This window comes from Pipistrellus kuhlii, unplaced genomic scaffold, assembly GCF_014108245.1.
Source record: "Pipistrellus kuhlii isolate mPipKuh1 unplaced genomic scaffold, mPipKuh1.p scaffold_m20_p_5, whole genome shotgun sequence".
Lineage (NCBI taxonomy): Eukaryota > Metazoa > Chordata > Mammalia > Chiroptera > Vespertilionidae > Pipistrellus > Pipistrellus kuhlii.
The window spans coordinates 11,674,790-11,687,682 of NW_023425551.1; the positions used below are offsets into that span (position 1 = coordinate 11,674,790).

The 12,893-nt window shown below is 42.2% G+C and overlaps 1 protein-coding gene across 5 annotated transcripts in view; it reads left to right on the forward strand.

Moving 5' to 3' along the window:
- RNF217 (ring finger protein 217) overlaps nucleotides 1-12,893 on the forward strand; it is a 106,391-nt gene that overhangs the window by 59,470 nt on the left and 34,028 nt on the right. For 4 of the 5 annotated variants that reach the window (XR_006740088.1, XM_045573276.1, XM_045573275.1 and 1 more), the window contains exon 2: nucleotides 1,863-2,096. The exons of the other annotated variant lie outside the window; for it this stretch is intronic. Coding sequence is in view for 3 of the 4 variants with exons in the window: in XM_045573276.1 (XP_045429232.1) it covers nucleotides 1,863-2,096 (234 nt within the window). In the remaining variant the exon portion in view is untranslated. The remainder of the gene's footprint in view (nucleotides 1-1,862; nucleotides 2,097-12,893) is intronic. 5 annotated transcript variants of the gene reach the window in all.

Consider the following 12,893-nt stretch of genomic DNA (forward strand, 5'->3'; position numbering starts at 1 on the left):
AGCTTTCCGAAAGAAGGTATGGAAAAGGCAAAATGCAGACAGTGTGGAAGCATAAGGAAATGATGTGTCCCACGGAGATGGAGTAGATTTGCAGGCAGATTTGAGGAACACTTTAGAAGAAAAGGTATTTGGTTGGATGTTAGATGGCAGGTATCCTAATGTGGCATCGGAACAAACACCACTGCCAGAGGAGTAACAAGATAACCTGCTTCTGTAAGCTGCCTTGCATTCTGGTCCCTAAAGAATATTCCATTCCTAAAGGATCTGACTGTTCCTGGTAGCTGTGAAATTGCTACTTCCATTGTTATCATTTATATAGTTAGGACAAATACATTTATAGTTGAGGGAGGCCAGATTAAAACATTGACCTGGGACAAAAAAAAAAAATTCCGGCTGTTACCCGCTAAAGTATGTTTCTTCCCAATAAATAGTCACTGAGATGGCCCAAGCGAGCCGCTTCTGTGTGGAATTAAAAGAAGTCCTCTTTTACACGCTAAAACCACAGTTTTCCATTCTCATGGGAAAACGTCCAGACTTCTCTGATGGCTTCATGCTCTGATACTCTGCCCTGGTGCTCTGATCTGTCTTTCCAGCCTCATCCTTCAGAACTACCCTTTGCACTTCAGTCTTCCTCCCATCGCCCAGGGCTGCTAGGGCTGCATCTTTAAGTTGGGGTGCGTGTACCCTGAGGGCACGCTGGATCCACTGGCATGTGGGAAAGATATGGGTGTCCCTCCTGCAGTGTGCTCCGTGCTCTTTGGCCCCTGCTGTGTCTTCTGTCTGTGGAAACAGCTTTTATTTTGTCTGACAAAGTCTTACTAATCTTAAGATCTCACTTGAAACCTCACTTCTTCCAAGAAGACTCATCTGAACATTCTGCGTGTGAGGTTACCAAGCCTCCCCCGTATCCTCCCTGACACCCTGTTAGCCGTATTCACCACTTGTGTCACGGCTGCCTCTTGACTGACAGACACTTGCACAGCTCCAGTGCCTAACCTAGTACCGGGCTCAGACATGGGCTGGACAAATGTCGACAGAATGTGAGAGAGAAAACATTAATTTTTAAAAATGTCTTGTCCATCTCATTAAGCCAGTTTCTTATAATAGCACACATAGTTTCTGTCTATTTAAAAATCTTCAGAGGACTTCTGTCTTGAGCTATAAATGAAAATGATTTGTGATAAAACATAATGTGGGTTATAATAACATCATAACTCTTTTAACGATGCAATAAAATCTGATTGCAACTATAGGCAGACTCATAAAAAATAGGAAAAAAAATCATGTGGGGCAAATATTTGGAAAAACCTCTGTGGATCCTGTTTTGTACAATAGTAGCATAAAAGTATGTATCAATAGTAATTTACCCTTTCGGCAGGCAGTTTTTAAATTACACGTATAGATATATATTCATAATCTCCTTTTTTGTCCTTTTAATATGGTTGCATGTGCCTGAAGTTTAGTGCTGAGGTGTACTGGAGTAAGGTTGACATATCTGAAATACCTTGTCATCCCAGCTGTTCCTTTAGTGGCTGTCTCACCCTGGGGTTTCCAGAGAGGGGGGTGATAAGTTGCTACTTTGGTGAACCTGGGGTTTAAGTCCATTGGCATTCACAAATACTGTAATGAGAGAGAATGCTGAAACACACTATAAATCATTTTGGAAACATTATAGAGTGATTAGTTATTTTTGATACTGCTCAATATAGGTACCAATGTGCTTAGCATTTACCATGTTAGGAATCATGAAAGATAACAGGTAATTATTTTCTATAATCATTAAAAAGTACTATGTGAAGAAAAAGAAGAGAGATGCAATCACCAATGGTTTTGTTTTCTCTCCCTTCTGCTCTTTCATGCAGGTACAGCTTGGCCAAGTAGAAATCAAATGCCCTATCACAGAATGCTTTGAATTCCTGGAAGAAACAACGGTTGTCTATAACCTAACGCATGAAGACTCCATAAAATATAAATACTTCTTGGAACTTGGCCGTATTGATGCCAGCACCAAGCCATGCCCTCAATGCAAGCACTTTACAACCTTCAAGAAAAAAGGACATATTCCCACCCCTTCCAGATCAGAAAGCAAATACAAAGTAAGCATGTTCACCAGAGTTGTGGGTTCCATGTCACATGATGGGAGCAGCCAAAGTGGGCCAACTTATGGTGGGCATTAAGTGGGCCTCCTTCCCTACCCGTACTCCAAGATGAGTATCTGTTGGCTCTGATTCTGAAAAGGTGTGGTCTGGGGAGGCTGATAATCAGAGAGCACTCTTGAGGACTTAATGAAGGTTTTTCTTTGACTTGATCCATGGTTTACATTCAGTTGAAAGGCTAATCTTGAAAGAAATGGTCCTTACTATTACTAAATATTAAATGAATATTAAGACGTCTTAAATTTACTATAAGCTTGAGTTGTCCACAGACCCAATATGAATCCCGTCTGACTCTGTTGGTAATAAGTGGAAATAGTATAAAATGCTGTTCGTTCATTTATTCAGCACATACAAAATGTCCGTATACGCTGGGCACTGTGCTAAGTTTGGGGGATACAGAGGCAAGTGAGACATACTCCTTGCTCCAAAAAAATGCCTAATGATGGTGAGAGTCCAACAGCAAAACCAGACAGACCAACGTGAGACCCGTGCACCTGTGCTTTGAGAGCATGATGGGAGGCTGGGGGTTTGGATGTCAGGAGAGGCTTCACAGAGAAGACACTCTTCCAGGCAGATAAACAGATAAACAGCGGAGAGCATCTCAGAGCAAGAGATGAGTCAGTGCTCAGGCCCAGAGGCTGAGGCTGACGTGTGGGAAACAAGAGCTGGTGGAGCTTGTGGGGAGAGCGTCGGGGAGGCAGCTGGTCGGTGTGTAAGAGCAGGTCCTGTGGAGTCTCTCACATGGTGCTCAGGAGTGTGACTTGAATTCTGTAGGCCTTACGGAAAGATCATTCTGGCAGTGTTCACAGAGGATGCCACAGAAGGGCAAGCTGAAGGCAGGGAAACTTATGGCAGCAACTCTGGGTGTGAGCCAACAGTTGACAGGCCTGAACCGCACACTGGAATCACTGGAGCGCTTTCAGACACCAGGCCCCAGGCTCAGCCCAGAACAGTTGTCTGACGAATTTGTGAGCCTCACCAGGGAACTCTAAGAGGCAGCAGCCCTGGGAGCTTTGCAGTAAAGGAAGCGGAAAAGTGGTGAGGCTGTGGCAGTAGTTTTCATCCTTGTCATTGCAGCAGAATGGCAGGATGAAGTGGTCTCAAGGGCTGTATGAAGTCATCTCCATGGAAGGTAAGTTGTCACCCGTGTTCCCTGGCTTGGAGGAAATAGTGGCTGCATTTTTCCTTCTGTAGCTTTGAGGGGACCATGGCTTCTTGGCTAGCAGTTTCCTCCACACCATTGTAGTGCTGAGCTAGATTAGGTGGGTGAAAGCCTCTTAAAGGCCCACTGGTTTTTGAAACTGCTAGACCCTCCTACTTAGTTTTTATTTTTCTTTTCTAGTTTTGTGCAGGTTTGTCTCTTTAAGGCATAACTGTCAGGAAGAAAAAAAACTTTCATATTGTCTTCTCTTAAAAAGTGCAATTGCAGTTACAAAATTTTATAACTTAAATAATACACTCACAGTGATTTTGAATGCTGACTTAGCAATAGAATACTTTTATTTGACTTTATGGTCTTAGGTTATTTTTATTCCAATTCTATATTATTGATGCTATCAGAAATTACTTGTTTTACAAGGACATATTATTCCATAACAGGCGTCCTCAAACTTTTTAAAGTGGAGGCCAGATCATGGTCCCTCAGAGAGCTGGAGGGCCGGACTATATGAACTACTAATTCCTACCGTAACACCTTGGCTGCGCTCACTGCCCAAAAAACCTGGCGGGCTGGATCAGACTCCTCTGCGGGCTGCATGTGGCCCGCGGGCCGTAGTTTGAAGACGCCTGAGTAGGATATTTAATTTTTTCTAAATACATTTAGAATTATATATTACACATATTATATAATATACATTTATATTAGTTATATATTTATAATTTATGTATTTACAAATATATGTAAACTCAGACTGTACTATTTTAGAATTTGTATCATTTAAAATATGTAGACACTAGAGGCCCAATGCATGTCATCCGTGCACTCGGGAGGGGGGAGGGGACGTTCCTCAGCCCTACCTGTGCTCTTTTGCAGTCCAGAAGCCCTCAGGGGATGTCTGACTGATGGCTTAGGATCCCCATGGGCCAGCAGTCGGACATCCTTAGTGCTGCTGCAGAGGCAGAAGAGGCTCCCATCACTGCCGCTGCACTCACCAGCCATCAGCCCGGCTTCTGGCTGAGCAGCACTCCCCTGTGGGAGTGCACTGACCACCAGGGGGCAGCTTCTACGTTGAGTGTCTGCCCCCTGGTGGTCAGTATGCCTCATAGCCACCGGTCATTCTTCTGTTTGGCCTATTTGCATATTACCCTTTTATAGGATAATTGAATCAAGGTGGAAACAATTTAAAAATATATTACTCTTATGAAGTGGGTACAAGGCAATATAATTTAAGATGCAATTATAGCAATAGTAAAATGTTACAGATTTCATTTTATCCCAAATCACCAAATTATCTTATGAGCATAATTTATCACAGTGTAGATGTAGTTCATATAGAAAATATTAAAATCATAGGATCCTATATTTGTATAATTCCAAATGAACCAAGGGCATTCTGGTAACATTTCCCAGTATCAGGCTTCCTCCAGCGTCTGTCAGTGCAGTTGTAGGTAAGAAGAGAAGCAGGGGGCAAATGGATCAGAGTCTCAAATCTAATAAACTTAGGTTTTTAACTTTTGGTGAGCAAAGAAGGAAATTTATGGAGAGGGGGAATTCAATACAAAATAAATGTTACTGCCCAGCTGGTGTGGCTTAGTGGTTGAGTGTGGACCTATTGGTTCGATTCCCGATCAGGGCACATACCTGGGTGTGGGCTCAATCCCCAGTGTGAGGCCTGCAGGAGGCACCAATCAATGATTCTTTCTCATCATTGGTGTTTCTATCTTTCCCTCTCCCTTCCTCTTGAAAAAAAAAAAAAAAAAAAAAAAAAATATATATATATATATATATATATATATATACACATACACACATACACATATATGTGTATATATATATTTTTTTATATAAATGTTACTGATTATTAAGCAGTTAAAATCTCTGGAAATGGGTGAGAGATGAAAATCTCAATGTAAAATTAAACTATTAAACAACATTCAAAAAAAATAAAGCTGCAGAGAATTGGAGGATGATCATGGCTGTTACTCCTTTTTATTTTTATAGAAGACCTATAACAGAAAACGTAAATAATCCCTCTGTTTTATATTGCACAAACTTCTAGGACTCATTCAAGCAATTCCTGAAGAAATGATTTGACTGTTTAGTGTAATATTAATGTAGCGTTTTCATCATCAAACCATTGAACTCCAAGCTCTCACATTAGCATTAACTGCCTGATTTACATGCCTGTACCAGTCTGGATGTTATGAGCAGGGACATAGATACTCCAGCAAACCAATGAGACTAGGCTATTCCTTTGTGGTGAACCAATGGATAATTTTTAGGTTTGCTGAATTTTTTAAAATTGCATTTCCAAAAAAATAGAACCCACTTTCAAGTGTATCATAATTTTAAGAGCAGTAAATTCAAGTATTTAATGCAATAAATTGAGTCATAAGGCAACAAATAAAAAAGGTTGCTAATACTGGGTGACATGTCTGAGCAATTTAAAATCTTTTTCTATTGTTGTTTACAGCCTACAGCAGGTTTTGTGTTTATTGATAAAACCTTTGTAATGTATATTTCAGTATTATTCTTTCTGTGTCATTGAGGTACAGTACCTCAATCCAAAATGTCTCTCTTTGAGTATTTATAATCCTTGGCTGTCAGTTCAGAGGCATTTAGCACAGTAGGTTAAAAATTGCTTGAAACTACCACAGTTATTTTATAGCAAGAAATTCCTTTGATTGTATTTCACATGAAATTTGAGATCTCAAATATCATATTTGGGGATTTCACTTGAATAGTTTGGGAGGCTGATTAGTATAAGTTGTTAATTTTTTTTGTACTCAGTAGATGAAAAAGTTGTAAACAATATATCGACAAGCAGTAACAAGAACTCTCTCAGGTGCCAGTTTATGCTTCCATCCTTCACTCAGCATCACCCTTCTGGCAAACGTTTGAATAAATAGAGGTTTTCATTATATTCTGAACTCTGTCAAACTCATACTATATCAAATATAACAAATGCATTCCTGAATTGAGAGATTTACATTGAGACAGCCTTTTTCATGCAATAATATTTGTCTTCTTGCCCCTTCAAATCTTGTCACGAGGCCAAAAAGTTTTTACTATTCCATTTCTGCCAGTTTGATTTTATTGTTTCCAATTAGAAATCTAATTTCAAACCTAAACAGTTCCTTTCATTTATGACCTCAACTCCACCTGGGTATCATGGAACAAGGTAGTGATGGGAAAATAAAAAGGTTGAGGTTGCGTCTTTCCTGGCACTCATGCGGTGCCTGGAGACAGACACGTCACCAGCACCTGAAGTTGTTCCCCATAGCAATTATCATCGGGGACTTGATGGTGTATTTGTGTAGTTATTTACCTAAAGTCTCTCCTTCCCACTGGTCTTTGGGAGGCCAGGTCCAGGCCTGCTTACTGCTGATAACCTGTATCACACACTGTGTCAGGTAGAGTCTGCTCTCAAAGTATATTTGTGAAAGGAACTAATAAATGGGCCAATGTGTAAGTAAGAATGTGTATTATAATGAATGTGGATGGGAAATACTGAAAGCATAGGAAAAGAAAGAATAGAAGAGATTGGGAAGGCTTCACTAAAGACTAGACACATTAAACTAAGCCTTGAAATTTTTAATGTGTCAAGCAGGAAAAGGTAGAAAGAGCACTAATTTCAAACTCGATTTAAACTCTACTCCTGGCCCTAGCTAGCTGCTTTGGCTCAGTGGATAGAGCATCGGCCTGCGGACTGAAGGGTCCCAGGTTTGATTCTGGTCAAGGGCACGATCCCCAGTAGGGGGTGTGTAGGAGGCAGCTGATCAGTGATTCTCTCATCATTGATGTATCTCTTTCTCCCTCTCTGAAATAAAAAAAAAATACATTTCAATAATAAAATGAAAAATAAACTCTCACGCTGCCTCATACCATCTCTATAACCTTGAGTACAGCCTGTGCATCTTTTAGTGGCAGTTGAGGTGGTGATAGTACCTGTCATAAGAGTTTAGTAAGGACTAAATGATGTCACACATATTAAGTGCTTAGCACCATCTCTGACATATCCTAAGTGCTCTCAACACACGCTAGAGATTATTACGCTTGTTCTCATTTTTTGGCAAGGACAGTAGAATGAGCAACCCTGGGTTACTGGGAAGGGGATAGAGAAGTAAAAAGAAAAGAGGTGGAGTAAAGGATTGGGTGACTGATGGATGGTGGGAGTAAAGGAGGGATGAAACGGACTCTATCTTGAGGAAGATGCGTGGTTTTAGTGGGTGGAAAACTAATTCCATTTAAGATGTGCTGATAATGTTAAGTTTGAAGACCCTTTGGGGCATCCAAGAGATTTTCAGGAAACATGGATCTTATGCTCTGTAGTGATCCAATGGAAAGCATTAATATTTAGAAGGGGGGATGGTCACTGAATTCACAGAAATGAAAAAAGTATGTTTGGGGAAGTAGTGCAAGTTGTAGCCTTTCATGGAAGAGAGAAGATGAAAAATCATTGAACATTATTGAATGTTGTTATTTTACGGAGGTAGGAGTAGTTCTAGGTTTCCTTCTTATTTCCAAGTGTAGACCCCCATTTTCACATTGATTTGGAGTGCACTGGAGGGCAGACATACCGTGAATCAGCATAGGGAACGTGTGCACATGTGTCAAACACAAGGCCCGCGGGCCAAATCCGTTCCACCAGGCCTTGCAATGTGGCCCGCACCGTGCTGTCATCACTGCACTCTGCTGCGTTTCCATCACAATGACAGTTTCTGACTGTTCAGTAAACCATTCGGCCCGCGATTTAGGCTGGATTTTAGATTTTGGCCCCTTCTCTGATTGAGTTCGACACCCCTATGTTAGAGGTAATTCTCTTCATAGTTTCCTTGAAGCAAAACTAATAGTAATCCCCACAAAGGTAAAGCAAAACCTTGATTACTGACAAATTAGTATTTGGACTTATCATAAGGTAAAAGAAAGAAACCCAATAAATTGTCATGGGAAAGCTTGCCCTGTGTTCCTATATTATATGTTTAGCATTCCTTTTTCTCATAATTATAAACTTTCTGGGTAGAAATCACAAATACATTATAAAACCGCACAAATACATTATCTCTTCAAGTGGTATAAAAGAGCTTTAATAAGGTATTGAAGAGTATAATCAAATGAATGGGTTTGTTGTTTCCAATTGGCATAATTGAAATAATGCTTAAGTGAACGGCTGGAATTTGGGCAATCATCTTCCTGTGTCTGTTGTTGAACCATCCCTGACCTGTCCTGTATTCTAAAAAGTGCCTCTCTGGACTGCTTTTCCAGGCTCCTTACCATCTTGATTTCTATTTGTGTTTGGCCAAAGGTTGCCATTGGCAAAAGATAGTATGAAAAGAGAAAGTAGTGGATGCATTGCTTCCTCACTCCCTAAGTCAGTGCACAGCTCTCACATCAGCTGTATCCCTACACGACTGTAGCTTCCCCATATGTGTTCTCTCACCCATGTTTCTTATTCTCACTGGGCTCCAGAAACTTCTTTACAATTTCTGCTTCTGGGGGGCCTGTCAATCCTTTGTTTTTTCAAATCCCAGCTGCACCTCTTTAATCGAATTTCTAATAAGTAACTTGCATGTGTAATGAGATAGATGAAAGAATGCCCAGTGCTTAAGCTTCCTTCTTGTGAAGATGACGTGAAATTACATTTCTGTGTAAAAATGTTTAAAGCTTTCCCATGACAGTGTAGCTAGCATGCTGCTTTGCTCTTCGGATTCTCTCTGACACCAGCCCTTTAAGTTGACGGTGTTTACAAACTGAGCATTAGATTGTGCATCAGCCCTGCAAGATCAGTTTAGTTTGGGACACATACTGGGAATTAATGCATCGTTGATGTCAGGACCCGACAAAAAAAAATAAGTGTTTTTTAAGTGATTGTTGCTAGCATAGACTTGTAAGGAGAGAAGGACAATGCCATCTGATCCAGTTTAACGAAGTAAGCTTAGGTGTGTTATATATGTTCCCTTGAAAAATAGATATATCACACAGCGATGATGCAGTACTACTAAATTTTATTAGGATACACTTTGCCCTCTAGTTACTAATGACATGCTTTGTTAAAGTTGTTCTCTGTTGTTTTCTTGATGAATAAATTAGCTGAAGTATTTTATAGAGTCTTTACTTGTGCTTGAACTTCTAACAACAAAAGCCCAAATGTGTGTGTGGAGGGCGGGGGAGGATATGTTGGGATTCATTTACTTTTTTAGCCCACCTCTGACAAAAACTACAATGAGTGTAAGAATCAAGGCTTACAACCACCATGCACTGACCTGCAGTGGGACTGGGAACTGTTTCTTTCTTTTTTCACTTGTTCGCATCATCCCTTGGATCTTCAGCACAAGAGACGAGGGGAGAACCCTTCTCTCTGGGGGCCTGCTGGGGAGTGGGGAGAAAAGTGAGGCAAGCCTGGTGCTTGTTATAAAGTGGTCTAGCAGGCGTCAGGACTTCTTGTTACAGAGCTTTTTAGAACTATGAGACTTGCCTATTATTTACACACGGATCGGGTTGTTGTTTTTTTTAGTCAGACTCTAGTCTGACAGCCATAAGTTTTACATGTTTCATATCAGGAGTTTTTTGGACCACAGTGTATTTTGAGAGAGACATCAAGAACATAGGTGCATTAATGTGAGACTCCCTGGACACGGTTTTTGGACGCTTCAGCAGGGCTCAGGGTCCAGCCAGCTGAGGTGACTTCTCTGTTCGGGCTACATAGAGCATTTGCTGTTTCTGCAGTGCACCCTGTGCTCTCAGGCCTCAGGGGGCTCAGGCCGCGCCTCTTCCTCAAGTGTTATCCCATGGTCACTTGTCCCAGTGACAGTCCACTCGGATTTCAAGGCCATGGTAACCCTCCCTTCTCCCCTGGAACATCTGTTCATGGTACCCACTTGTCTAAGCATCTCCTCTTGCAGTTCTTACATGACTACCTACCTCTCTGGGTTTAAATCTGTCTGCTTTCAGTACATTCCTTGAGAAATTTTTTCTGTGCCTAAAGTCAGTACACTTGGTACCTGCTGCTTGAAGGTGCTCAATAAATACTTGCTGAACGAGCAAATGAATTTTTTTTTCTGTGCCTAAAGTCAGTACACTCGGTACTTGCTGCTTGAAGGTGCTCAATAAATACTTGCTGAACGAGCAAATGAATTGATGAATATGTTTCCTTACTGAGTACTTGTCTTAGCCTGAAGTTCTAATGAAGCAAATTCTTCTTGGGAAACCGAGTTAGCTCGCATTTGTAATGCTACATCTGCCTGTGGGTGTCATCTAATATTCTGACTTTGACAAGCAGTGATTTTGTGATTTTTATTTAAAATAATTATGTATGTAGAAATGTATGGAATTTAGGCAAAGAAAAACTTACCTGTGGAGCTATTCTGTTTTGAACTCTGTTTTGACTTTGTGAGTTATTTCTTTATTTGGCATGATGAACTGTCCAGAGAAAACACCCATTTGCTTAGGAAAACTGGGTTGGTTTCACTTGTCTTCTGAGTGTGACTGTGACCTCAGATTTCTGGAAAAACCAACGGAATTCAAATGTTAAAGATGTAAAGTGAAGTTATTTCACCTTTTATGGCGTCCGGGACACGTTCATTAAGATTCCCAACTCTGATAACTTTCTCCATGAAGCACTGGCCGCCCTGCCTCTGGGAGAAGGGTTTGCACATTGATCATGATGCTCAGCAGAATGTCGCGTGGGTAAAATATTTGGTAAACATCATCTGCTGACCTCAGAGGTAGGGATAACATCACAGTCACTGGTCGTAAAACAGATGTGTTGTTTTCCTTTGGACTCATTTAATGTTAGCCAATATACAGTACTCACTATGGGCAAAGTAATTCACTTTTTACATGATTTACTGAGTACCTTCCATGCGCCAGAAGCTGTGTTGTGTACCTCTGGACAGACAGGGTGAATGAGATGCAGCCTTTGCCCTGGTGAGCTTGCAGGCCGCTGGGAAGATGAGCCGTGCACACGTGCTGTAAGACAGATGCTGGATCTGTCCGAGGGAGCAGAGAAGCCGTCTTGAAACAAGTAGCATCTGATCTGCACACGGTTTCAGTAGACAGACTGTGTTAATAGGACTTTCTCCGCTTACTCAGTGCAGAGATGTGCTCTCTCGGGCTCCCTCACTCACTGAGGTTCACTGCCAGCTCCACGGGGAGCAGGAAGGGCACGGGAGCAGTCTCTGCCGCCACCCAGGCAGGCTGCACGGAGAATCGGACACCGCCCTTTCTTGTCCCCTCGTCCCCTGATCTGCACTTTGGTCACTAAGCTCGCCTCAGTCTTTGCCTCCATAGCAAAGGCAAAGGGTCTGTGTATCGCCATCTCACTCCTCCAGCTGAGGAACAAAACAGATCCAGAGACAGAGAAGCATGGAACAGACTGAGGAACCTCAGAGGGAAATGGCTGGGGAAGAGATTAACCAAGATTAACCAAAGAGCTTGCTTGCATCATGGCCCATGGACACAGACAATAGTGTGGTGAAGGTGGTGGTGGGGGGAGACATCTGTTGTACTTGCAACAGTAAGAAGAAATTTTAAAAAATAGAGTCTGGCTTGGCGAGCCTCTATTCATCGGTAAGCTGCCTGCTGCACAAAGCGCATACCAGCCACCTCGCAGGCTGCCTACCAGCCCCTGGATACGTGTGTTTGGCTTAGGGTCTCGTTCCTGCTGTCAGTCCATTGTGTCCGGGGAGACGGGGTCACGTGGTACGGAGCAGAGCTTCTGGAATGGCAGCGTGTCTTTGAATCATCGGGGACCTTGTAAAATTGCAGCTGATTCAGTAGGTCTCGGCGTGACATGAAGTCTTGGTTTGCAACAAGCTCCCAGGTGCTGCTCCTCTGAGCACAGGCAGAGAAGTGAGGTGAGAGCGTGGTGACCCGGTGTGACTGCAGTTACCCGGAGGGCAGGCTCTCTGTGGAGGTCTGTGCTTGTGAGAGGGCACTGCCTGTGGAGGAATAGGTGTCAGTAAATGAATGAGGAGGATGTCTCCGTGTGAGTTAGGCAAGGCTGCTTTCCAATAGAGTAAAGGCCAGAACGAATAAGGCAGCCTCAGACCAAAAAGTCAGTATTTAGAGCATTCGGGTGTAGTCTGAAGAATTAGGCTGTTGGGGTTGGCTGTTCGCCCTTTTACTGTTTCATCCAAAGCAAAGCAAAGCAAAGCAATAACTACTTTTTCGTGTTTTCAGCGAGAGGCAGGATTCATCTCCACTTGAGAGCTTGATGCAAGACTCCTTCCACAATTGGCTGCCAAGTCTGTGTTGATATGAGGCGAGGCAGCGGGATCCGCAGTAGGATGTGGTTGTTCAGTATGAGAAATGGATAGGAGTCCCTCGTATGGACACCCAAGGCAGATGCTGGATTGTTCTGGTCCCTAGGAGAATCCCTCCTCATGGTCTTCATGAGAGAGCCATAGAAGTGATTGCTCAGCATGTGGCCCCCGAAATCCTTGAACCATGGTAATGTCTAACATTCATAGAATGGATCCCAGTTTCAAAGCGTCGTTACCTTCACCCTTCTGTTCATTTCATAAAGGAAGCCTAAGACTGACTGACTAAAACCCAGAGTTATTTTATGTGACGGTGCT